Raw genomic sequence first — 27,801 nt, forward strand, 5'->3', positions numbered from 1 at the left:
CCGGTTAAAGATTGACGGGAAAGAAAGCAACATGTTATGTTAGTTAATTCTCATACTTTTGGGACCGAATCTATCCCCTTAACAAATAAAAAGTCCCATGTGTCTCACCACACCAAGGGTTAAGGTGTATTTGACAAGTGATGCTTTTGAATAAAATGTCATCGGTCTAGTTTAATAAAAACACATTGCTGTAGGGTTGCATTGGAGCCAGGTCATTAAGCATTTCTCTCTCTGGTACCACTAGCGTGATAGCTTGGGGGTGGGGCGGGCCTCAATGCTGCAGATAATTAAACTAGAAGGTATGTAGATTTTTGCCAAGTGGATGACTAAGATCTTTGAAGGGTTTTTTTTTTTTTTTTTCAATAACCATTACTGGAGCTACTTTCCACCTTGACTTTCTGTAACCAGGAAGGAACCATATATGCAAAACCACCATTCTTTTCCTGCTTAGCTTCCTATATATGTGGATAACCTCAGTTTGAAGCCTGTCCCCCACTCCTCTCTCTCTCTCTCACACTCTCACTCTCCAACGCACACTCACATACACAGAAAAAGAATAGCATTTGGATTGGTCTGTTAGTTGGAGATGATCTGGAGGTACATGAGCAGGGAAGAAATCTTGCAATCAAGTTCACAAATGATGCAAGGAATTAGAGACCAAGCTCCTAAAAGTGACTCCACAATCACATCTTTAAAGGGCTCTAGTAGTGCATCTACTTGTTTTTCTGCTTACAGGCAGGTTAGAAGATCCGCGGCTTCTTTTAATGCTGATACTGCAGCTAAAGCTGCCAAATCGAGTCAGGATAATAAGATCAAACAGGCTGAGGAGTCCCTTCGCACTGTGATGTACTTAAGCTGTTGGGGTCCCAATTGATGTCTAACCAAAAAGTATTTTCTGAACTTGGAGCTTTTCTAGGCTGTAGCTACTTACTATGACCATGAATGAAGCCTTATGTATGTACAGTAGTAAGGTGTTTTCAAAACATCCGAGTCGAATGAATGAAAGATATATCTAAGTTTCTTCTTCTTCGTGCCGATTTTGCATAATCCTTGGATTTGCTTTCAGAATGAGATGAGCTATAAAAATGTGTTAATGAAAATCCATGTTGCTGCTTAAGGATGGAAAAAAGATCACTGAGATCTATATGTAGTTATGTTGCTTCTAACGATCTGTTAATCGGAGTGCAAGTGAAGTGGCCCACTGCAACATGACACATTCACAAAGATGGATCAAGATCAACAATTACGCATTAGACTATGATACTCTGTCTCAGTTGACTATCTAGTTATGAAAGAGATCCTTGGACAAAAATGCATTGATTAAATGGCTACTATTCTCTCTTTGCTAAGATTGAAATACCAGCCTTTGTTTACAATTCGCAACTCTCTCTCTCTCTCTCTCTCAGAGTACGAGTGCATCTTTCCAAGGAACAGAGATTTTTGTAGGGCTGAAATCGGATGTAATATGTCTTACCAAGCAAATGTTTACGGTACCACCCAAGCATGGAAAGAAAAAGAGAGACTCAATATATATCCTCCCATAAGCGGACTCCTCCACAAAACTCGGTGACCGTAACCTTATGATATTGCTGCTGCCGTGCAAGCTTTTCTCTTATATCGTCCATTTGCCGGGACAATGGACGAGTATTTCTAGCAGCGTGGACTAGACAAAGAAATTTCGAAACTATCGATCCTACCAAAAGCTGAGGCTCTTGCTGCAGTTTTGGCTGCCTATTTTGGCTGATCATTTCAAACCACAGCACCCTTAAGAAGATGGGGATTCGTTGCAGGTTATCAATGCTATCCAACAGGCTCCAAAAGACTTGGATTGGTTATACTACTACTCCACCATTTCCAATCTTAGGTTGCAACCAAACCAAGATTTGACATATATAGCACCACCTATGGTGCGCATGTCTTAGCTTCTTAGGTTGCCATTGCTGAGTTACCTTCTTACACTCTGAGTCTCTGCTGATTACGTTAAACCCGCATGAGGGCACCTTTCATCTCTTTACAGAAGTGTTTGGGGATTACAAAAAGTGAAATCCATCACATAACAACTTCTCTTTAGTACATGTGCTAGCTCTGTTCCTCATGTGACCCTCTAGTCTAAATACTGAGTCGTAAATATATGAAGTTTGACTCTGGTTTCTGATCAAAATAACTAATAACTATTTGTCATTAAAATTAAAGAAAATAAAGCATGTACCCCAAAACCAGATGCAAAGACTGACAAAATGTTTTTGTTTGTTTGTTTGTTTTATATCATTGCCTCTTTGGGGTTAGGCTGCGGCTCCCTGCCTCCCCAAGGTACGCCTTTGTCATCAACCAAGGTAAAAATCTAGGCCAGTCATTCCTACCTATACAAACTTTTTCCTCACGGCATCTCTTTTTTCTCTCCCTCTACTCCGTCTGTTTTCGCCTAATTTTCACCAGGCCATTTTTTGGCACAATTTAAAACTTTTCTCCGGTTTATGCTTATATAATGGTTTCATCTACTCGTCTTCTTTTCTCGAGAAACTTAGAAAGAAATAAAAAAGAAGGAAATTATCACATTCCCAATTTAGAAAAAAAAAATAAACAACTAAAATCTTTATGCAGAAGAGAAAATGGAACCTCAAAAGCGCTGCTCCTTACATGTCACAACCTGCAGTTTGGAAGTGGTGGAGCTGGAAAGTGATGAAGTCCACTTGTGAAATGTGAAGTCCGGAGTTTGGGGGAAGTACGAAAGGCATCAATGGAGAGAGGATTTTACTGATGTAGAGAGGCCCATGGGCCCGGTTGTTTTGTTTCTTTCTGATTTAGCAGATTTGTTATTTTCATTTGGACCTTCGGTTGTTATTTGTTAATGGGCTTATGCCCATAACACTAGAATGTGGTTGTTGATTTTGCTTTGTTTTTACTGTTGGTTTATTGGTCCAAATCCGTTAAGTTTGATAGCTATATGTACAGTGTTTTCGGCTTTGGAAAATCAACCAGAAAGTAAAATAATTTATATTATCCTTCTTCTATCTTCTTCTTCTTGGAAGTCCTCACTCTCAAAGTGAGTTTTTTGCATTATTTTATCTCAATCTAAGAGTTTATTAAAGAGACATTGGTCTCTGTGCAAGATCAACTACTATGGAACCCATTTGAACCAGCTTCAGGATGGGCTAAATGCCCATAAAATTTGGCCGACTCACAATGCCAAAATTCGGAGACAAAAATGTTGGCCTTAGTAATTTAGAGATGCAATAATTGGTAGCTTTAACTTTGGAATTGCAAAAATAGAATCGAAGTCACAACCTGAGAGAATCCTCCTCTAGTGTCCAAGTGCGTGATGATGTGAACAAGTCCCATGTGGGTGAAGTCCAAGCCAGAACTATACATCTGGAGTTTTTTGTTTTCTAAGGAGAAGACCTTACTGGTTGGCTATAAAAGGTATATCATTTTCTTTAAACACCACATTATTGCATTAGATTAGCATTATTTCACATGGAGGAGAAAGTAGTTATATGGTTCCAGCATCTCAAGGAATTTGGGCGATTATACATTTTTCACTTTTCACAACACCTTACCACATTATTGCATCATGTTAGCATTCTTTCACATGAAGGGGAATGCACTCATACGATTCCAAGATCTTAAGGAATCTGGGCAGCTGACCGATTATGACATATATGTCAAAGCATTACTTGATTAAGTTTGGACCAAATGCCTGTGATGTCCCAATGGAATCTCTGACTAGGTTGAGACAAAATAAAATTGTGGAAGACTATAAGGCTAGGTTTGAGACTTTGTCCAATATACTAAGTGGGCTCTAAAACACTTATAATCTGAGTTGTTTTCTTAGTGGATTAAGAGATGATATAAGGTTACCAGTGAGGATGTTTAACTCTTCAACCATGACAACAACCTACAATTTAGCTAAAACTCAAGAAGAAAATGTGAACCTATCTAAGAGATAACACAAATCTGCCATGCCCTACTCACCTGAACATGGATTATTAAAGAGTCCAAATCCTCCTAAAACCACATTTCCTATCCAAAGAATCAATTGAAACCAAACAAAAGATAGGAGAGAAAATGGATTATGTTAGTATTGTGATGGTAAGCGGAAACCTGGTCATAAGTGCTCGAGTCCTAAACTTTATTTATTAGAGAAAGTGTTACAAGAAAAGAGGTTGAAACTGGGTAGGAAGTAGTTCCATCCAAGGAGGGAGAGGAAGAACTAGAGGATTTGAGTACTGTCAATGATAGCCCAGAAATATCCTTACATGCCTTAACAAGTTCCCACAACCAAAACCAATGAGAGTCAAGGGAAATATAGGGTCTAAGTGGGTAACTATCTTTATAGACATTGAATCCACCGACAATTTTCTAGACCCAACAGTGGCTGATAAGACAAGACTCCCTATAGATCTCTCCAAGAACGTTAAGGTGAGAGTGACCAATAGAGATTTATCCCCAAGTGAATGGAAGAGTGAGGGGGTCAAAGTTAAAATGTAGGATAACATTTTTTCCCCTTATGTTCATATGCTAGTATTAGCTGGTTGTGACATATTTATGGGCATTAAATGACTCAGGGAATTAGGGCCTATTCTTCAAAATTCTGAAGAGTTAACCGTGAAGTTCAACTATAGAGGGATGTTAGTGGAGTTAAAAGGTCTAGCTGCATCTCAAATGATTAAGGAAGGCTCTCTTAACAAATGTTATAAACTTGAGAAGAAAGGAGTGGTCCTACAAGTGAAAGAGGAAGAAGAAAACAGTGAACAAGTAAAGGGAAATGAGCCTTCATCAGCATTACAGTCCTTGTTAGAGCAATATACTAATTTATTCTAGGAGCCAAAAGGCTTACCCCCTTCCCAAACCTAAGACCATGCCATTAACCTAATCCTCAATACAAAACCAATCTCAATCATTTTTACCGGGTGCCACGTGGCACTATCTTAGGCTTTATTATTTATCAAAAAATTATAAAAAAACATTATTGCATTATAAAATCCCAAATAACCAAATGAGTGTGTGGTGTAATTCATTTTGCAAAATTTGACTCCTAAGTACATTGATGAAATAAAAAGTCATTCCCAATTACTATTCATTTAGGCGACGACAAACTACCAAGTCCTCGACTAGTGTCTTCTATCACAACTACGTACTAATAAGTCTCTCACCAAGCAAGAGAGAAAAGAGAAAAAATAAAAAGCCACCAACAACTTCCAACAAAAAAAAAAAAAAAAAAAAAGAAGAAGAAGAAAAACAAAGTACCTATAAGTCCCCTGAATTATTAGCCGATCACAAAGATTTAGGTTACTAGGAGAGGTAGGCCTATGCATAAAAGGCCTTGGGCTCGATTCGTTTGAAATAATCGATATGGGCTTGCCCAACTAAAGCCGGGTTCATCGGATCAAGCCCAATACCAATTTGTTACACACAATTATCGGTTGAAACCGATGACCCGATGAATTATCACTCTTACTCCAGAACTTACCCTCAAATAGCCTTTCATTGTCCCAGTTCATGGCCGTAGTTCTTCATTTTCGTTTGTTGTCTCAGATCTCTTTTGTTTTTGGTTAGAAGAAAAACAAAATTCTCTCCCATATCTCCCTCTCTCATATCTATTTTCTATTAACAGATCCTTAGATCAAATGCATCACAAAGATACCAAACAAACTACAACATTCGTTTCCCATTAGGCTTTTTGGCTTTGCCCAAAAATTTTCAAACCTTCCCATCCTTGTTCTCTTTTATTTCCCCCACCTTGAACCGTTTTCTCAAAACCCTTCGATATGGGTATCTCCTTTAAGCTATCAAAGAACGGTACGAGGTTCCACCCAAAGCGTATGCTTTCTCCCGAGGTGAAGGTCATCAACGACGTGTCCAAGACCTCCAAAGATAGCTCAAGGAGGCTCCAAGTAAAATTTTGTGAAATGATTTGATTGTTTGATTAACTACTAAGCCCGGTTCACCAAGAAAATAAATTCAAATTGAGAAAATTCAAAAGTAGAGGACAAAATAGAATCGAAAACGGAATTCTAGGTTTTTGATTTTGTGTGCCAAAAATCAGATAGTTTTGGTATATAAAGCAAAGAACAATAGGAATACTAAAATTGAAAATCTAAAACTTCTCTCTCTCTCTCTCTCTCTCTCTCTCTCTCTCTCTCTCTATTTTTCAATCAAAAATTGAAATAGATATGAGACATTTTCTTCTTTCTCAAAGAAAAAGAATGATTTTACTTTCCCTTATATTGCAACAGGAAAAAATCTTTTTTTATGATATGGTTTGAAGCCCTTGAGTTGGTAGGCCAGGGAGTAGGTTAATGTAATACTAACTTTAATTATATTAATTTCCTTGAATGATCATTACATCATTTCCACACATTGTTTGTCTTTCTCTTAGTTCAAAGGGCACAACTTTATTCTTGACTGTAGTTGATAATGGTTTCTTCCTTTGTTGTGGTGAATAGCTTTGGCTGGCTTTGGGCAAGATTATAGAGGAGAAAGTTGCCTGGATTGATCCATATTTGAGGTTGCTATGAAGAGAAGATGGTTTTTGCATTTTTGTTTAAAGTTTGGGATATAGAACAAACAAATGATTTGCTGAGATATCATGAGCTTTGCACTAGGACTTGTTTTATTCCGATTGTTTTGGCATGTGTAAGGTAGTTATCTATTAGTTTGTGTGGAGGTTTTTATGTATCAAAACTCATGACCATTCTCCAAACTCATTTGAGTGTGAAACTTATGCTTTTAATTTACTTACACATAGCTTTATAACTGTATAAATGATGGTTTTGATCATTTATGTTACTGCTGATATATATAGTCACAAACTCCAACGCAACCCACCTCCCATCAAGACCTCATAGAAATAGAAGCCACAATCTCTAACTCAGAGAATCAGAGAAGCAAATTCCAATGAAAAAAAAAAAGGTGCAACTCAACCCGAACAATGCGGGTCGGGTTGAGTCGGGTTTGTGCGTCACTGTTGTCAAATCAGGTTGGTTCTATCCCAAACTTGTTTTTTGCTACTTGGGTTGTAGCCCTAGGTAGAGGAATAAAATACCATGTTACTGATTTCATTATGTTTTCTTCTTTCTTTCTTTTTACAGTTCTTCTAGAGACAATTGTCCCTAGAACCTTATCGCGGCCTCACTTACAGTCACATCAAGGGATATTATTAAATAATAAAAAATAAATAAATCAATTAAAAAATAGAAAGAGGAGGGAAAGCACAATTTTGAGAACATTTAGTGAGAATGAGCATTTTGTGAAAAAAAAGCCAGAGGAGAGATTTGAAGTCAGAGAGGGAGATTTGAGCATTTTGTGGGTTCAGTCACCATCGTGCATGTCTTTTTCGCTTTCGTTCCTTTCAGTCGCCATCCCAGCAGTTTTCTTGACCAAAACATGCATGGGCTCTTTAGGAAGGGCTGGAATTCAATAAAAAATTTCTAAAACTACATATTGCCTCCAGACCAATCCATGCAATAGAGAAGATAGTTTCATACTGGAAGGGAATGAGGTGTGTAATGGAGTAGGGAGCTGGGCGGAGGTAATGGTGTTGGGGGTGGCGGCATGTCACGATACTGTGTGGGGTGGATGGTGGTCAGCGGTGGAGGATCCTCTATCATGGTCTTTGGCACTGCTATAATGGTTATCAGCGAGGGCCGACTGGTTCGCATAGAGTGCACATTGATTCACCACAGGAAACTTGCGCTTTTGTGGCGAGGTAATTTTGCCGCGAAAAGCATCATTTCTGCTGCAAACAATTTCACCCTATAGAAATTCTTTTGTGACAATTTGGTCGAGAATAACAAGTCTGGGTTGATCAATTGCGGTGGCCTTTGGATTTGGTCGGATGGAATATCTTTTGCCGCGAATAATTTCTATAGAAAATAATAGTTTTCAACAGAGCTATAACTATTTTGCTGCGAGCTTAGTTCTCTGGAAATTCTTATTTGTGGCGATCATATTTTGTCGCAAATAAGAATAACCATTTTTTTAAAAAAAAATTCTATAGTGAATCCTAATTCACGTCAAACAACAATTATCCCCCATAAAAATATAAAAGCATAAAACCGCATTCATCAAAATCCAAGTCATGCACTAATTTTATATTTCAAAGAAAATCAATAAAAGGTAACCAAAAGAATAAAAATAAATGTCCTCTAAATACAATGAGTAGATTTTTAAAGCGGAAGCAAAGACAAGAAGGTAAGGTATTAAGCAAAATTTTTTTAATCAAATACTACTTCAGTATAGACCCAAAAAATTGAAATTGTCGAGGAAATGAAGCTATGAAATAAAGCAAGTACCACAAGCACAAAATGGTGGCAATCCATATCTGATGGGCAAGGGCTCAAGTTTAACCCCCGATGTGAATAGAAAGAAAAGATGGAGCTTAAACTTTCTGAAAATTATCTTCTTCCTTAGGGAGGCATTCTCCTTTCAAGAGATTTCCTACACAAAAGCAAAGTTTGATGAAATTTAAATATGAGTAAGAGAATTAAACATACCAACACATAATATATCAAAAAAAAGAGATTGTCATCCAAATGAAATTTTCAAAGCTCCTTGCCAAAACTAACCAAAAGTGTCCCATCTAGTAGCATTTGATATTATGGTTTTGGCAAAGTACTCCCTTCCATCCGACAGCTTAGCTCCCACCTAAAAATTGCAACATAAAATAAAATAAGCAACAAAAGCATCCTTTTGACCCAGATAATGAATCCTTGATAATATATTGTGTTACTTAATACAAGACTAATATCAGGCTCACAATTTTTCCCAGCTCAAATATAATGCTAGTCACATTTGCCTTGTAAAGTATTTCACTGCCTTGATCAATAAGGCCTTTTGCCAAGAACTTAGCAATCCCACCAACACCACCAAGTTACCAACAGGGTAGTTGATCCCACCAAAATGCCTGTCACAAAGAACCTGAGACAAAAAATAAAAGTATATAGGGAAACAGCATTAAAAATAAACATAGAAAGAACCTAAAAAGCAAATTGAACAGCTTACCATGCTAGCATTGATCATTGGTGTCTGCAAAGCATTGATTGTGATCTTTAATGTATTTTCAAGCTAAGTCTCCAGCATTTTGAGGCAAATAATAGGCTATTATTTTTCTTTCACATATTTATACATTTTTCAGACTTAAAGAAAAATAAACAAATGTAATATTCCTCCACTAGAAAATAAATGGATGGTAATAAAAACCTGCAATAAAAACCGTTGCTTGAACTTCCTTGGCTTACTTGATCCACTCCCTCAAAGAAAATCTCACAGGTGGTTCATTAGAAATATCAAATTCTGTAAACCAACCATGTTTTGTTAAACATTATGCATGCAACAATCACTTCCTCTGTTGTGTGTCTTAGCACAAGGGAATGACTGTAGTCAAAGAAACAAGGTACAACTACAAATATTGTATAAAAAATGTACAAAAAGCAACAGAATGTCCACACAAACCAACCTATACATGCTTCAAAAATACAAAAACTTGCTAATGTGAAGCTAACTCTTCAACTGTTTAATCAATTGAGTAATATATTTAATACATTGAATATTTGGCAAACCCTTGAAAGACTGTCATTTGGTAGAATGATTTCAAGAATATCCAATCTATGAAGAGATATTGCAAAAATCATTACTGAAGAAGCAGATAAACCATACAAAGTGACATGCTATCTTGGGTACTGGAAATTTCAGTGTATATGACTAAAATAAATACCTTATTTTTAATTGCATGCAAAGATACTAAACTTAGGGACACCCATATGTGATCTACACTTATTGTTTTCCTTTCTTTTGTCCAGAGAGAGAGAGAGAGAGAGCTACATGAAAACCTTAATCTTTGAGCCAACCAAGTTCTTGCCATTATCTGATTCCTAAGACAACAAGCATTCAATAAGAAACTTATTTCAAAAGCACAAAGGAACAAGCCTCTAGCTGCATCTTTCCACCACCACCAATTCCTTCCAACTCCACTAGCATTTCATGTGAATATCCAATAGCATGTTTGTTATTAGATCATATTCAAACAAAACTTGTAGCCTTGCATTGAACTCAAAGCCTAATACACAAGAATATCTCAAAAAAATAAATGAATTTACCCAAACAAACAGGAAGTCCAAATCTACGAAATCAAAACAAACAGAGATGAAGGCAATAAAACTATGCTCAAATAGCATGCTTGCAATACATTTACCTAAAATGAGAGGGAAAAAAGTTGAAGAACATAGAGCCATTCATTGAGTAGCAGCCCTCGTCCATGCTTCGGTTGAGATCCCCACATATGAAGATGGAACCGAGAGAGAGAGATTAAGGGCTACAACTGGAGAGAGATAATTAGGGCGAAATAGAGAGTGGGAGAAACAGACAGAGAGAGAGAGGTGCACATACACACGAAAACAGAGAAAGATGTTGATGGAGGATTGAGAGACTCACCTCCTCAGCTAGGTTGTGACAGCACGACAGTAGGCACGGCTTAGGAATGGCGGCAACAAACTCACCGAGAATAGAGAGGGAGTATTGAGTAGGGGAAAAAGAAAAAATGGGGGAGAAGGAAAAGAAACAAGGGGGCGGCTAGGCAGGGAAAGAAAGTAGCTAGGGAGAAAAGCCGCGAGGTTTTCATAATAACCTTTTGTGTCCGTGAAAACTCGCCACATGAGGTCTTTTTAGTGGTGATTGTTTTTGCTCACCAGAACAAAAACACGGCTATAGTTGAAAACAGCTTCTACCATCCAATTGTTGCTCCCCGAATAACTTTTTGGCTGTAAAAATGACTTTTTCTTGTAGTGATTTCTTGAACGTGACCATGGGAGGAGAGAGGCTCACAGGCAGTGCAATCGTGGTGAGAGACGGCACGGTTAATGAAAAATTTGTGGAGGAGCTGCTGGGTGTGAGTTGCTCTATTCTTAGGTGTGAAAATAGAGACTTTCCGTGTGATTGTAGGTGGCTTGTTGGCCATGTGTGGGAATTGTGGTGGCTACTAGGGGTGGTGGTTCAAGTGGCTATGTGACAGTGTTGGTGTGTGGGTTAACGGTGTTTGAATGTGGAGGCTTGTGGGTTGTGTGGTTTCTTGTGGGGTGCGGTGGTGGCGTGAAGAGGTGCAATGTCTCATAGTTGTGCAACCAGGGTAGCTGAGACGTGAAGTGGTTCGGGGATAGTGAGCCCTTCACGATGGCGCCGGTCGGGCTTGCAGACTAGTGATCACGGTGGCAGCTTTTAGCAATGGAGGCTAACCACAGTGGAAAATCAGAGGGGAAATTGTTTATGCTTTTGGAAGTCCTGTTGGGATGAGAACAAGGAGGGAAATTGAAAGGGAGAGAGAGGTCTGACGAAAATTGAAAACACGAGAATGAGAGAACAAAGAGGGAATTTCAACAAAATAAACTAACGTCGTTTTCTTTTTAAACCACATAGGACACAAGGCTGCGGTGGGGTTATCTCGAGGTTGTACATAGCACTTTTCTACTTTTTAATTTTAGCTCATTTTCGTTATTTAAAAACAAATAAAAAATATCTGAAAGCCATCTTAGTGGACAGTTGCATTCGTACCACATAATAGTCCTTCTGATATAGAATTTCACAACCCTCAATTCATCAAACTAGTTTGCTCTAGATTTATTTACAAACTTTACAAAGCTAAAAAATATAATTTGTGAAAATCCAAAGACATGTCTAAAAAAATTCTAGTTATCATCTCTACATGATGAGTCAGTGAAAGCGCATTCTAAATATCCTATTATTGGATTAAAATGTTAAAATGTGAATATAAATCATAAAAATTAATGTATTCTTGAATTGAGTTTCTAATTATATTGAGATGCTCATAAATAATTCTTTTATGTTTAATTTCAGAGTTTATAAAAGAGCAAGTTAAAGCCCAGTCAAATTCAAAGAGGACTTTCACGGGGTTTGAGAGCAATTTGGATCAAGAAAAAAAATCATAAAAGGAAACTGTAAGAATTCCAAATCTGAAATTTGCTAGAAGATAGTCTAGACATATTTTAGTTTTTTGACCATAACGTTTTACTCACATATCAAATTTATCCAATTCTTGATGAATTAGAAAGATATCTTACATATCTATAACTTTGTCTCTAATAAGAATTTCCAAATTCAAACCCCTGAAGTGCGTACGTGATTGCCAAGATGAGTCCTAAAATTTAGACATTTTTTTATGCGAAAATTATGAAGACTTTAGGGTTTATTTCCTACTCTACATAAGCATATCATTAGCACGAAATAAAGGAGGATGAGAGGCACAAGGAACAGATTTGAAGAGAGAAAACAATCACTTCCATGGCCGCCATCGCTTCAGTTTTCTTTTGAGATTTTTGTTGTCCATTATATTTTTAGGTAACTAAATTCTCAAGTAGGGGTAGGGATGAATTTGCACATTAGATGATATTTTTAATTTATGTATTTTATTTTCAATTATTAAAATTCTTTTGTTTTATCATTCTCAATTCATTGTTGATTTTTTTCCCCGAATAATCATAGAATTTATTTTGTTTATAGATTTAGTCATGCTTTTTCTATCGAATGGATTAGTTCTTTGATTATGTTTGGATCAATTATTTATTTATATTGATTTAGTTTTTTGCTGCAATATCATTCCTTGAGTATATTGTCGTCATTGGATTTTCTTAATAGGGATGATAATTTATGTATTTTAAAAGTAGTGAATGATTTTTTAAAGGGTTACATTGGTTTAATTTTGGCTTATAAATCCATATCTTCCAATTGAGAATTTTGGAAATTGAGTTTCCAATTGAATTATTCAATGAATTAAGAATAATTAAAATACCGGATTTGTGCAAGGGATTCCCGTCGCTCTACTGTTCATCAATTTGATTACTTTTTCCGTTAGTAACTTTGCTTCACTTTAATTTACATTTACAATTAATCTTTGTTCTCAATTATTCATTTAATAATTTACATTTACAATTAATCTTTGTTCCTTCTGCTATTCTTTTAATTTGTCTCCCTGTAGAATTGATACCCCAAAACAATGCTACAACTACTGCGTTATTCTTTAGGCGTAATCACTATACCACACATTTGCTTTTATTTTTTATTACTTTATTTCTTTTCCTTAACATGTGTGTGGTGTATAAATGATGACTAAAAGAACTCTTTGCAAACATATGTGAAGCTGGATGGTATAGGGCTTATTCTAATGGCTAGTTAAGCAACGAAAATTAGGGATTGAGATTGAGAAAAATGCAAATAGAAAGAAAACCTTGGGATAAAATCAAAGATTAGTGTTTATTGATAAATGTCTGAAAGTTCATTCTGAAGCCCATCAGTAGAGCTTAAATAGCTAAAGCCAACCGTCCAAATAAGCAACAAAATAAGTATCTTGCCAAAATCTAGCCCCAAAGTGAAAACAAAAATCATTTCTCAAAACATAAAGTGAAATATCACCATAAAAAATTAACTTAAATGGACAATTCATAGAAAAAAAATGTCTGATTTCGAGGTTGAGACAGTGACCACCAAGCGTAAATAGCTTTCCAAATTGTGGTCATATGTGCGATCCTGATACTCATAATCAAAGTTATAACTAAATACTGATGCATGCTCAATATCTCCTCAAGTTGCAGGATCCTCATCTTTTCCTGTCACATTTGTACTAATCTACCTTTTCAAAATAGTGCATTGCCATCAACATTGAATATGCCAGTTCAATCAATGACATCAGATCCTGAACCCTACATCTGTACGACATTGACATTAAACTTAGCTAATTCGTAGGCAATATTATTTTGAGGACAATGTTAAGGTGTACACCAAATGTGCACCCAAAATATGCACACCAATGCAAATAACTTTTTTCTTTTTCTTTTAAGCATTTATCAAACATCCTTAATCATTAAGAAAAAATAATAATAAAATAAAATTTTACTAATAGTCACTTTCTTAATCATTAAAAAAAATTAAAATATATGAGTAGACACATTTAGTAGATATATTTGAGAATCATATTATCATTTTCCTTATTTTAACTCTACCATTCTTTAGGCTAGGTTGAGGGGTTTTTCTACTTAGAAAATCAAGTGGTAGTTATTTACAAGAGCAATTATACATATAATTAGTTAAATGTTTTCGGAGTAAGCTTCTCTCCAAAATTATTTTTAGTTTTTCTCGAGTGAATCTAACTTTTTTATCAAAATATTTACCAAAAAATTTGAAACTTGCACAAATATTTTATTGAGAAATACTTTCGTCATAAAAAAAGATTACATAAAAAAATCTTACAAATTGATATAATTTGATGTGATTTGTCACATTGTATAATTATTTTTATTATAAAATATATCTAATTAATTGGATAAAATCACGTCAATTTCTTTCTATAATAATAAGTATCTATCCCACTGCTCCAGGAATAAACAGTAAATTCTCCTTCCGTTTCCGTTTACTCGTTCTATCAATTTTTGTGCATGCTATCCGTGCAAGTCCTTTCCATTTCCAATCTTACCCTTCACTTTATTTTAAAATTACAGTCTGCTTGCTTTTATTTTTATTTTGCCTACAAATGTTTTAGTCTTTTTACCCTATTAGCTCCTCATTCATACTCAGCCTCACCCTCAAGATTCATCTGAACGAATGGTCAAAAGAGAGGCCTGAGAGAGAGAGAGAGAGAGAGAGAGAGAGATCTAAGGTGGTGGATTTGGCCATCGATCAGAGGAATGCGATCCCACCCTAACGCTCGAGGCTGAGGATGAACGAGGTGCTAATGGCTTTGTTACTGAAGCTCGACTCGGTGCCTGGTGTTGATCCATCTTTGAAGGACGCGAGGAGGAAGGTGAGCCACCCGAGGTTTTGTGTGCAGAGATTTCATAGCTGGGTTGGATTTGGTCTCCCATCTTTCTGTTTTGTTCCTCTCTTTTTCTATGCAAATCAGTATATTTTATCTGCATTTAATTCTTTGTAAATTATATTGTGCATGATGGTGTGAATCTTTTTTATGCAAGCATGTGGAGGCTAAGATGGCGTACAAATCACGGGTTTCTTGTTTTGGGTAAACGGTACGCGTGATGTTCATAAATCATTGCTAATTTGTTCCTTTAAGAATGAAAATATCATGTGGTTTTTTGGAGTTGAATCTGTTATAGCCTGGGAGTAAGACGAAAATCAGTTGAACTTGTGCTTGAAGCAGACCTAACTTATGCTTTATGTGTATTTGTAAGATGATAGCAAAGGCTGTGAGAGGAGCATTTTCCTGGTCGACCCTCTCCACTGGTTTGTTTAAGCTTTGGGGGTGACACTTTGAAGAGGTTGGGATAGGTAGGTCAGGTTTATTCTTTTGATGTTCTTGTTTCTCTCTTCCCCCCCCCCCCCCCCCCCCCCCCCCCCCCCCCCCCCCCCCCCCCCCCCTCATTTTCAGCTTATATGTTCATGAAATAGGGCATGAACTTTGGCTTAAATTTCATTTGCTAGATGACTAAGTTTAGGTTAGTTTAAAACTTCATTTTTTCCTCTCTTACTTCACGTTCAACACCTAGAAAGATAGCAGCGACACACGTCCAAATTTTGAAATTTTCTGCAGCAAGCTCTATCACAGTGTCTTCCAACCACATCTATTCTTACTTTTTTTTCCTTCTAATGCTTGTTTAGTTGGATGTGTAAGCAAGTGGAGGGAAGTTAGACAGAAGCATAAATCGTGCAACCTACAACTTGAAGAGGTGAGATGATTTTCTGCCATGTTCTCTTAAAAAGAGAGGAATCCAAGATGTCTACAATTTCTACAAAAAAAAAAAAAAATGTCGTAGTTGTAGGTCTACTTCTTCCTCTACTTGAATAAATTTTAATTATGTTTAATTATTTTAATTATGTTTAAGCCTTCATTTTTACGTGTTAAACCAGTAGAGGTTAATATGTATTTTCAAATGAAAGCTCATAAATCATTGCTAATTTGTTTCTTTAAGAATAAAAATTTCACATTTGGGTTTACATGTAGACTGCTACTTTGGAGGAATTGACTCTGAATTTTACGATGTTTTCATTTCCTAATTACAATTGTTTCTGATCAAAAAAATTTTGATTGCCTGGAATAGTGTGGTGTATCACTCTCAATTACATTAGATTTATGATAAGCACTTCCATCATGATATAGTTGTAGAGTGTTGGATCTTGCAACGTCCCTACAAATCCAGTATGCAAATCACTATGATCATATTTTTTTTTTTAAGTTGATTCTTAAACCACTGTGATCATATTATTGAAAAAAAAAAAAAACAAGAAAGACAAATTATTGTGATGATAGTCTCTATGTGCATTGTGGGAGATGGAAGGTACCTAATGATATTTTCAAATAAGAACACCACACTAACCCTAATAATTATTAGTATTCGCAAAGTTGATTTTGAGAAGTACTTGTATACTTCCTATGTACTTGGGATATGCTTATTTATTTGATTCAATAAAGCTTCTTATAACTTTTTAAAACAAGATTTTGAGAAGTATATGCTTCATATGACGGAAGTTGGGGATGCATGTTGGGTTAAAGAGTGTTTAGGAGCTAATAATTTGATCATTAACTTTTGCACCAGATGAATTTCTACCATCTTCTGAATTCCTTGGGGATGAGCCTTCAATATTGATTTTGTAATTGGCATGTAATGGGCACTTTAGTTATCTTGGAAGACCCTTGCTACAGAGTAATCGATTGTATTTGTGGGACCTTTAGATAATTGGATTTACCTTTCTCTTCCTTTGGTGGAGTTATTATTGGTGTTTTGGATTGAATCCATTTCTTGTTTTGTATACATTTCCTATCAAACTTGACTAGGAACTACAAAGAGTTTAATATGTGATTGTAGAATAGAAGAATTTATGCATTATGAGTCTACTTCAGTTATAATTGTGCATTGTGTGAATGGGTTTCTAAATCCATTCTTTATTATATATATATATATATATAAAGAAGTTATTCTTTACAATCTAATCGGGCATTAGTGCTTGTTGATGGTTTCCAGTTAGATTTTACATTCTATGCAATGAGGATGATCTGATACGAGTGTGCATGTATTTTTGTGTATATTCTTTTGGTCAATGTATAAGTATTGAACACTTAACCTGCTTTGACACTTGTGTGGCAGTTACTTGTGCTTTAATGTTATGTAAGTGCTTCATAATCATGTTGGACACTGATTCTTTGTAGATTGTTTCACACCATCTAGGATTTGGACTTGCCTTTGGATGATGAGTTTCCAAAAAGATTTATCAAAAAAAAAAAAAGAGTTTCCAAAATGTTTAATTAAGTAGTTTGAATAAATTGGCAGTATGTTGTTGTCAGTTATAAATGTGATACTGTTACTGAGAGTGGACATTTACCGTTTTGCTATTAATTCATAGAATGTTGTCTAAAAGGAGGAAAATGGTATTAATGATAGGTATATTTGCTCTTTTTATGATTCCATAGGATTACATTCCTTTGGGTTTGAGAGTAGTGTAATCTTTTTGTTGAAATGTAAGATTCTGCCACTTCTATATTTTCTTCCCTTTCTTGATTAGTATAATAATTTCATTTAAAAAACACAAAAGGTGCATTCCATGTATGAGCAGATGTGTGCGAAAGTCATCTAGCTACAAATTTTTTTTTGATAGCTAGAAATTGGAAAAGATTCAAATAATCATGGAAAAGATGTGTGCGGAATCCCTTTCGAAAAAGAGTTCGGTTACCCGTGCTTCCCTTATATCTCCGATATGCTTTTGGCAAATTTCAGGTGGGTCTTAACAATATTAAAGATACAGATTTTGTGAATGTCGTAATACAATCTTTGATAAGAGTTACTTCTTTAAGAAATTTTTTCCTTATCCCTGAAAATTATAGGCACAACAAATCTCTACTTGTTCATCAATTTGCAGAACTCACACGAAAGATTTGGCATACACGGAACTTCAAAGGATAGCTTTGTTTCCAATGATTTCCACATTGAATTAATTGTTCCTGACATGAGATTCATCTTAATCTTTTTTTTTTAATGTTTACAGGTGAGCCCACATGAGTTTCTGCAGGCAGTTATGAAAGCCAGAAAAAAATGATTTCGAATAGGTGCACAGTCAGACCCGATTGAATTGATGTCATGGTTTCTTAACACACTTCATAAAGATCTTAAAACAAAGAAAAATAAAAGCACTATCTATGATTGCTTTTAGGTTGTTTATTTTATCCTTCTTTTCTTCTTGTTCACTTTGTTGTTTGTGGTTGGATTCACTGGATTTCACCAGTACTTATCCAAAATATACAATATACTTGATAGGGCGAATTGGAGGTTGTGAAAGAGATGCAAAACAAAGTTGTCACTGAGAAGCAAGAAAATGGTGATTGCCAAAATTTTGTTTCCAAATTCACCATTGGTGGAACAGAACATGAAGTGGTTGTGACTGAAACTTCCAGAGTGCCATATTTAGTGCTTGGACTGCACTTGCCCCCGCCCTCCACTTTTCAAAGATGTCATGGAGAAAAACACACTACCCCATGAAGATTTTGATTTCTTTGTTAGTATGATTGCAACATTAATGGAATATATATTGAAAAAAGTTGATTTATAATCGTGGGGTGAAGGGCAGAGGAGGGGGGCTGTTTAAATAATGTTATCTATTTTTTGAGTAGTATTCAGACCGACTTTGATAGGTGAGTAAAAGTTACGAGAGCCAATAGTAGTGCTCTGGGAAGATTTGGAATTGATGAATTCTTTGAAGGCCCTGTTCTGTTATTAGAAAATAACATAAAGAGAAATGGGAAGATAGAGAGAGTTAATTTCATTCCCTGTTAACATATTCTCGATATTTGTTTTGTCCCATGTTACTTCAGTTTCCCATTAGGTTGAAATAATTGATTTGCTTATTTATTTTTCAGGCACTAAAGCTCCTCTTTACTTTTCAAAACATTACCTCCGGTAGTTGTAACCAGGTTTTGCAGATCAGCTTCCATGTATTCAGGCACAAAATCACCAACAAAATAGAACTTCCCATGATTCTAACTTATTAGAGTGCACTTGGCAGCCAGCTTTGGTGTAAATATATGTTTTACACCCACCAATCACAAGATGACACATAATGATTTCTTTAAAAGTAAAATACAACTTAGATGTAGGAGATCTTTTACATTTCAATTAATACTTTCCTCGGGACATACACTTTTCTGATGTTCTCTCTCAAACTTTTACTTTTTTTTCTCTCTCCACCTTTTATCTTTCTTTACACCCATCTCACCCACCCCCACCCTCCCCCACCCCTCCCAAATATCTCTATCTTCCTCCTTTGGATAAACTAAAGTTATTGGACCCTTTCTCAGACTTTACCCTCTCGCACTCACTGTCGCTCTCCTCAGACATGTTCCTTACATGTTGTTGTTTTCTTCAGATCAAACTAAGGTATTTTTAACGTGCTGAAATTTTTTTCGTGCTCCAATATTTTTTTTTATTGCTTTAAGCTTTCTTTTTCATAATATGTTTAGTTTGTAGCATTAAGCTGTCTCACAAAACAATTTGTCAAGTTTAAAAAAAAAGTTTGTTTTTTTTATCATTAACCTTTTTTTAAAAAAAAAATACAAAAAAAAATGTCTCGGTAACTTAATAATATGTAGCATAGCACTGTGACAAAAAAACTTGTTTTTATATATTTGAAAATGACTTTTATGGATTGTTGTTGAAGCCATATCCACTAACATGAAGAAAAATAATTTTTTTTTTTTTATTACAAATTACCGATCTGCAACATAACGGCTCACCAAAAATTTAATAAAACTCAAACGGTAAAGAACATGATCCCAAACTAGAAACTTTTGAAATTACCTGCATGATTGAATAAAATATGTTTAAGTTGAAAATGTGCATTATGATAATAATGTTTAGATTACTTTTTAAGGTATAGAACCACCAAAATTTTTCCTTGTTTGTTTCCTCTATAATAATGATTAGAACTAAAAAGTATATTCCCAGTAGTGCAACCTTACTTTAATTAATGATGTTTATAGCCAATCTTATTTCTGGGTTCAATTCTATTAAATTATTAACTATTGTGCATGAGATTTTTGTTCTCTAAATGACACATTTTTCATGATATTAGGTGGAGTAAAAATTTAAAAGATGAGTATTTTTTTAGGGATAATATTGAGGTATTTGATTCTACAAATTCTAGTGCCAATGAAGTTGAAATAATTGAAGATTTGGACGTTGAGTTTGAAGAAGATAAGAGCTTGCCCAATGAACCAAATACCGGGTCATCTTTATATGTGGAGCCGTATGTGGGGTTACAATTTGACGATATAGAAGATGCACATACTTGCTATAAAGCCTTCTCTAGATGAACTGGTTTTAGCATTCGAACAAATCATACCTGATTGGCAAAGGAAGACAGATCACTAATTGAGGTAGAATATGTTTGTTCAAGGGAAGGGTTCCGTTGCCAGGATTTGAAATCGAAAAATAGAGTAAGACCCGAGACTGCAGAAATAAAGATTGGGTGTAAAGCAATGATGACAATAAGGAAGAATGGAGAAAAATTGGTTGTGTCCAAGTTTGTACTCCAACATAATCATGAGCTGCTGACACCTAGGAGTACAAGTTTTCTTCGTGGGCATAGACGGGTAACACCAGCGCAAAAAAATTTAATTGACACACTAAATGAGTCGGGGATACCAACACGGAAAATAATGTCCATCTTGAGTTAGGAGTCTGGTGGTGACTATAATATTGATTGCATCAATAAAGACGTTCAAAATTATTTGGGCAATCGAAGGAAACAGTTTCTGGGAGAGGGAGACGCACAAAGCCTGTACACTTACTTTTTGGAAAGCAAACATAATAGTCCAGGCTTTGTGTATTCAATCTAAGTTCATGAAAATGGATCGATGGGAAATTGCTTTTGGACAGATGCTAAATCATGGGCTGCATATCAGTATTTTGAAGACGTTATGACTTTTGATGCCACGTACCTCACCAATCGCTACAAGATGCCTTTTGTTCCGTTCACTGGAGTTAATCATCACCATCAATCTGTGATATTTGGATGTTCCTTACTCATAAATGAAACAGGGAGTCTTATACATGGCTGCTGAAAACATGGCTAGAGGCGATGCTTGGTCGTGCTCCAACAATAATAATCACTGATGATGACAAGGCAATGGCTAAGGCCATCGCGAAGGTATTGCCCAATATAACTCACGAATTGTGTTTATGGCATATATTACAAAAAGTTCCTGAACATTTAGCTCGTGTCTATAATAAGTACCCACAATTTCAGCAAGATTTTTACCATTGTATTCATGAAACACTCACAATTGAAGAATTTGAATTTGAATGGATTGAAATATTATTAAAGTACAAATTGGAAGACAATAGTTGGTTGCAGGGCATTTATGCCAGGAGGGCAAAGTGGGTGCCAGCTTATTTGAGAGGCATATTTTGTGCTGGAATGTCCACAACTCAGCGTAGTGAAAGTATGAACAAGTTTTTTAAACACTTTGTTCGTTCAGGTACAATGGTTCGTGATTTTATCCATCAATACGATAAAGCACTAAATGCTCGTTATCTCAATGAGAAAGAAAAAGATGTGAAGACAAAAATTACGAAACCAATTATGAGAACTTGTTTCAAAGTGGAAGAGGAAGCAGCCAAGATCTATACTAGAAAGTCATTTATTCACTTTCAACAAGAGCTATTTCAAAACCAACGATACAAGACCTCTAAAACACGTGAGGAAGATGGGAGGAAAATATATTTGGTGACACCTGATGGGAAAGAAAGTCTTGCATATGAAGTAACAATTGGGAGGGAGAAGTTCAATGTTTCTTGTACATGTTGTCAATTTAAATTTATTGGATTTTTATTTCGCCACAACCTACATATTTTGGAAAAAAAAAATCTATGATGAACATCATACTGCAATCACATGTCTTAGAGAGGTGGACAATCAATGCGAAGAGTCGCGTGATACATGGTATATATGGCGATGAGGGGCCAGTGGATACAATCCCAACTACATTTGTCATGAAACATCATTTGATAAGGCAGTTTTATGAAGTTGCTGAAATGGGATCGTAGTCTATTCAAATATATGAGCATGTCTCAAGGGGTATAAAGAATATCCAACAAGAACTTCAATTAATGAATGTTGATGACGGGAATGTTGATAAGGCACAACGGGTCAATAGGCAAGTACTCTCAAATTTCACCTTACAAAATCCTCTACATATTATGTCTAAATGAAGGCCCAAATCGTTACGCCAAAAGAACCCAAAGGAAAATGGTCCAACCAAGAAGCAACAATATAGTATCTTTAAATGAGAGGGCCATGTTAGAACCAATTGTACATCAAATAGGTACTTAGAATGTGACAATTATGTTTCTAATTAATTACTTAAATCCAGTTTTTAACTTTATTAAGGAATCTATTTTTTTTTTAGGCATATGGGGGAACCAAACTCAACTATATTTCACATAGATTCACAACCGGGCTTTATCTCAACTGCATTTGACATATTTGAATACTATGCCACTTGGTATATTTGTATTTCTCATTTTTTATTTATTCATCTTTTAATATGAACTTCTTCTTTTGTTTATAGGAATATGCCAGAAAGTTATGCAACTGCTTTTGACATTTCTCAAGATCCGACCATGTCACAGGATCACGACTTTGGTGCTTCGTGGAATATTCACGCATCACAAAATTATTAATTCATTCATGTCCAAACTTTGGATGAAATGTTTTTGTTGGAGTTGCTTTGTGGATTATGACACATTTTGAGAAACCATTTTGATATATTTTGAAATGTTTGACATATTTTGGATTGTTGTTAATGACAACTTTTGAGAAGCCATTGCGTTAATGTTAATGCTACTAATTTAAGTTCAACCAAAGTATTCACATGCCATTTTAAAATGAAAGTAATTGTCACTTTATCATTGTGAAAGTATTCACAGGCTCTTATCTCTATTTACACTAGGTTATTTATTTTATTAACAAGTTCTACTACTTTAATTGTTACCAAAGTATTGCATGTCTTTTTAAAGTAAAGTAATTGTTACTTTATTATTGTGAAAGTATTCACATGTTCTTGTCTCTATTTATATTATTGTGAAAATATTCACATGCTCATATCTCTATTTTCACTTTGTTATTTATTTTATTAATAGTTTCTACTATCAAGACCATTTGAAATCATCCTATCAAGAAACTGGATTGCAAGATCGAACTTCCCAAGTTTACATGAGTGATAAATGAAAATCTCAAAGGTTAATGGATTTGGAAGAAAATTCCTTTCTTGCATTTCTTCAAGTAGTTGACAAGCTTCATCTATTTTGTCACTTCTACATAAACTACTAAGTAGGTAGTTGTAAGTGTTGACAATTGGATCACAACCCATTTGCCTCATCTCATCAAGTATTCCCTTAGCTCCTTCGAAATCACATCTCCGACACTTAATCAAAATGTTGTAATAACCGGTTTTCCTCTTAGTAATTTACATCACAAACTTGGCCATTTCAAAGGAACCCAAGCTGTTGAGCATTTCAATCAGCAAGTGAACCCCGGAGGTTTGACATGACCCGCCGACTTCATTCAGCACCTCTACAACTCTTCTTACAGAACGCATAATGGAATCATTGTTTGAAATGAAAACGGGTAAGAATCCAAGCAAAGAAACGCAAGGCAGACACTCTTTCCCAACTCAAAACCCGAAAAATCTCAGTAACTAAAGAAATAGATAAACTCAGATTCATTGAATCCAACTTGAACTCCTTTCGAATCGCATTCGGTCTAATCCCATTAATACCCATTTTTTCAGATTTTACATTTTCACTCGAAGTCATTGTTTCTATCGCAAATGAAACTGAAAACCAACGAAAGCACCTATTACAATAATTTCGAGAGAAACCAACGAAAATGAGAGAAATAGTCTGTGAGGGACAAAAGAGAGAGAGAGTGCAAGTGTGAAATGAATTGTGAAATGAAGTGTGAAATGACAATGACGTGTGAAATGAAGACTTCTGCAGAATTGAGAGCAATCCTCTCATATGCGGATCATGATACTTTACATGAGACTCTTACGTGTATCTTATTTATTGGCTGGTGTAATTTTAAATTTTATACCAATTCCGACTTGAAGCTTTTCTCAACTTATTATATTTAATTTGTAACTTATTATCTGTAAACGATTTTATTTTATCATGCACATAGTTCATATATATTAGTAGGTTATTTTCTCTCAACTAGGCAGACATCTCTTGGACGTTGCTTCATTATATAATTACCATAAAAAATTTGCCTAAACTAGGCAAATGTCCAAAGGACGTTTATTCTACTAGTATAAAATTATTTGTGTAGCAATATTCTATTTTATTATGTTGGAGTTCAATTCCCTTCAAAGTTTTACTCTATATCCAAAGTCAACATATAAAAGGAGACGGATGCGAGATAGAGACAAACGTAATAAAAGATGAGTAATGATACACTTATTATGTATTTGAAGTTTTTAACATAAATCTACTACTCTATATGGTATTTGAAGTTTTTGTTTTTTTATTATCTCTTTTTATGTATTTTTTTAACATCCTTAACTAATAAGTTTTTTTTTTAAAAAAATATACAACTTTCTTAATAGATCTTTCTTAACAATCAAGTAATATTTTTTTAAAAAAAAAGTTTAAAAAAAATAACAAAAAAATAATAATAAAATGGTAAAATTATCATTATTCTCAATTTATAAAAGATTGGAGTCGGCAATCCGCGAACAATTTATATTGCAAAACAGCGTGCGCATTATTTTAACTGAAATTGACCAAAGAAAGGCATCGCCATATCATCGAAAAAACCATTTGCTCCCCGGAGCCCAAAACCACCAGCAAATGGTTTAGTTCGATGGTTTCTCCAAAACTGGAGCTCCTTTCCATCACTTTCTCCCCGTATAAAAGAGGCCCCTAGCTCCCTATGATTATCCACATCAAGCACAAATCCCTTTTCTCTAATTTCAAGAGCAAAGAACAGTCTTGTGAAGAGCAAGTGGAAGATGAGTTCAACGAGCAGAGCTATTGTAGCAGCCAGCGTAGGAGTTGTGGAGGCCATGAAAGACCAGATGGGTATCTGCAGGTGGAATTATATTTTAAGATCCGCTCAGCAAAACACCAAGAACCATCTCCGGTCGTTATCTCAGACTAAGAACCTCTCCTCTTCAACTTCTGCAGTGGTTTCAAGCAAAGGAAGAGAGAAAATGAAGAAGTCAGAAGAGTCTTTGAGGACGGTCATGTACTTAAGTTGTTGGGGTCCCAATTGAGTGGTCTGATCTGGTGATCTGAAGAAAGTCACGAGGCAGGCAGTGAGTTCTCCCAGAACGCCGTTGCGTGAAGAAGTCCTAAAAGAATACTTAGGTACATGGCAATGGCATGGGAGTGGGAAATGTCAGGCCGTGCTGGTCACGAGGGGAGATGTTAGACTGGGTATAAGAGTACATAGTTGATGCAGAAATATCCGAAATTGTAAACTGTAACGAGCAAATGCTCTGTTATTTAAATACACAGATATTATTTATATGTTGTCTTTCATGCATATGATTATTGTTGGATAGTGATAAGTCGATCGAGTTTCTAAAACAGTTACCTGATTAAACGCATTGATTTTATGATTTTTCAGCCCATAAAAAGAAATTATAGACTTTTTCATCTTTTTCAACGGGATCTAAATTCATCGATGTTTCTTGATCTCATTAATACCACTGGAGTTCTTCTTGTCCTGCATATCCAGCTTCCTGCACAAGAGCTTGTTGTGAAATTTACGGTAAGTATGAATAATAGTACGAAAAATCAAAAAAGGAAAATCAAGGAAAGAGAAAGTAAGAAAAAATTCAGGATCACTCATAAAAATAATTTTAACTTTAGTGAACCCACTTTGATGCTAATAAAAAACTTGTTAACATAGACCCAAAATACTCACATAAGGTTAAGAAGGTCTCCTCTCTTTCCTCTCAACGGAGGATTGAACAAGCATTGATCATTGCTGCTAAACACAAGAATAGAGGAAGATTCCAACTTGCTGTGGCAACCTCATTCTCAAGGGTTCTTCAAGTTAAATGTAAATGGTGCCATCTTTGAAGAACTGGATAAAATAGGGGTGGGAATGCTGTTGAGGAATGCAATAGGTGGGGTTTTGTTCTCTGCAAGTAAAAGGAAAATGGTGTTACTGATCCAATGGAGGTGGAACCATTTGCAATACTTGAGAGGGTAGCAATTTTGTATCCCAATGGGCATTTCAGAGCTTATCATTGAGAGTGATTCATTGATTATGGTTCAAGAACTGAATGATGCTAGAGAATTGAGGTATGCTTGGGGTAATCTGGTTCATGAAGTGCAAGAAATGATGAAGAGATTTCCAAGGTGTTCAATACACCATAAGGGGTGCATGAAAAATGTTGTAGTTCATACCTTAGCAAGATATGCTAGGCATCTAGATGATTTGATAATTTGGTGGGACTCATTCCCTGAATGTATTTCACAAATTGTTTAGTCAGAATCTTTGATGTAATTTGTTGTTGTTAATGAATATCAAGTATTATGTTGTTATCAAAATACTCACATGAAGCGAGTGAATATATTTTAACTTAGCTATCACCAATTTAAATATTCAATTCAATTCTCATCGATAGGTAACAGGAATGACGTAGAATCTGTTAAAGGTATAACGAGTACACGTGGATGGGAAAAAGAATACAAGAGAACGCCAAGAGGATTCATCATTTTATAACTCCATGGAAGTAATTTTAAAGAGCTTGGTGGGGAGGAGTAAGGGCTTGTATAAAGCTCTACTTATAGTGGATTTTACACCCATGACCCATGGACGTACACTTCATACCATACTTGAAAAAAAAATTCTTGAAAGAATAAAGAAATCTATAGAATCTTTTACCTCCAGCTATTTAGGTTTGAGAATTGAAAAACCTATAAAAAGAGAGTAGAGATTTTCTATAGAGATGGAACTTCTAGTCTTCTACCTTAGAACTTTATGGATGAGTCTAATGGCAAACACAAGTCCCTTTATATAGACAAGACTAGTGATCCTTACTTATTACTCCACAAAATTTGGGCTACCCCCATTATTTTATCCATAAAATAATAGCAAGGGTTAACCACTTTATTTATTTAAGGGAAATTACTTATACTTGATAGATAAAGTAAATCATCTTAGATGAAGTGAACTACCTTAGGGAAGACAAATGGTTTTCTAGGAAAACTAAAAGTCTAACATTCTCTCACTTGGTTCGCTTAATAGGTAAAATTGAAATGGCCAAAAATAACGCCCTCAATTATGTCAAGGTATCCTGTACACGAACCATGGCGTATTGCTCTCCATAGTGAGCATTTCTCTTTCATGCGTCACAATACATAGTATCCCTTAAAATACTTTATGAACAACTAATAAAAGTCATTCGACTCCAACATAATCACCTAATGGATATAACGAATTCATTACTTTATGCACAAAACTAAAATTGAATTCAAATTTATTCTTTGTGGAATATATAGCAACATGAGAGAGATTACACTTTAAATATACCCATATGATCCACATGACCCTGAAGCTGTTGTACCGGTAAATCTTTGGTCATTGGATCGACTAAAATCAAATATGTACTGGTGTGCTCAATATACACCACATTACTTTTTATGCTTTCTCTCACACTTAAATACTTTATATCGATATGTTTGTTTCTGTTTCCGCTCTTATTGTTCTTTGAGAAAAACATTGCAGTGGTGTTATCACAAAAAATCTTTATTAGTCTTTGAATAGAATCAACAACTTTAA

General features: G+C 35.4%; 2 protein-coding genes, 1 long non-coding RNA gene and 1 pseudogene across 3 annotated transcripts; all 4 read left to right on the forward strand.

Moving 5' to 3' along the window:
- The first annotated feature begins 56 nt into the window (after positions 1-56).
- Positions 57-1,029, forward strand: LOC122303896. Its single transcript, XR_006240850.1, has 2 exons — positions 57-299; positions 409-1,029. It is a non-coding gene; the product is annotated as an uncharacterized LOC122303896 (long non-coding RNA).
- A 13,705-nt stretch (positions 1,030-14,734) lies between these two features.
- Positions 14,735-18,865, forward strand: LOC122304650 (annotated as a pseudogene).
- Positions 18,866-20,857: 1,992 nt separating this feature from the next.
- On the forward strand, positions 20,858-22,685 carry LOC122304651 (protein FAR1-RELATED SEQUENCE 5-like). The gene is made up of 3 exons (XM_043116910.1): positions 20,858-20,937; positions 21,042-21,785; positions 22,574-22,685. Exons 1-3 carry the CDS (start codon positions 20,858-20,860, stop codon positions 22,683-22,685), a joined length of 936 nt encoding a protein of 311 aa, XP_042972844.1.
- A 2,196-nt stretch (positions 22,686-24,881) lies between these two features.
- On the forward strand, positions 24,882-25,533 carry LOC122303897. The gene has a single exon (XM_043115891.1). It carries the CDS (start codon positions 25,016-25,018, stop codon positions 25,277-25,279), a length of 264 nt encoding a protein of 87 aa, XP_042971825.1. The 5' UTR covers positions 24,882-25,015; the 3' UTR covers positions 25,280-25,533.
- The last annotated feature ends 2,268 nt before the right edge of the window (positions 25,534-27,801 follow it).

The sequence above is a fragment of the Carya illinoinensis genome, chromosome 3, assembly GCF_018687715.1.
Source record: "Carya illinoinensis cultivar Pawnee chromosome 3, C.illinoinensisPawnee_v1, whole genome shotgun sequence".
Taxonomy (NCBI): domain Eukaryota; kingdom Viridiplantae; phylum Streptophyta; class Magnoliopsida; order Fagales; family Juglandaceae; genus Carya; species Carya illinoinensis.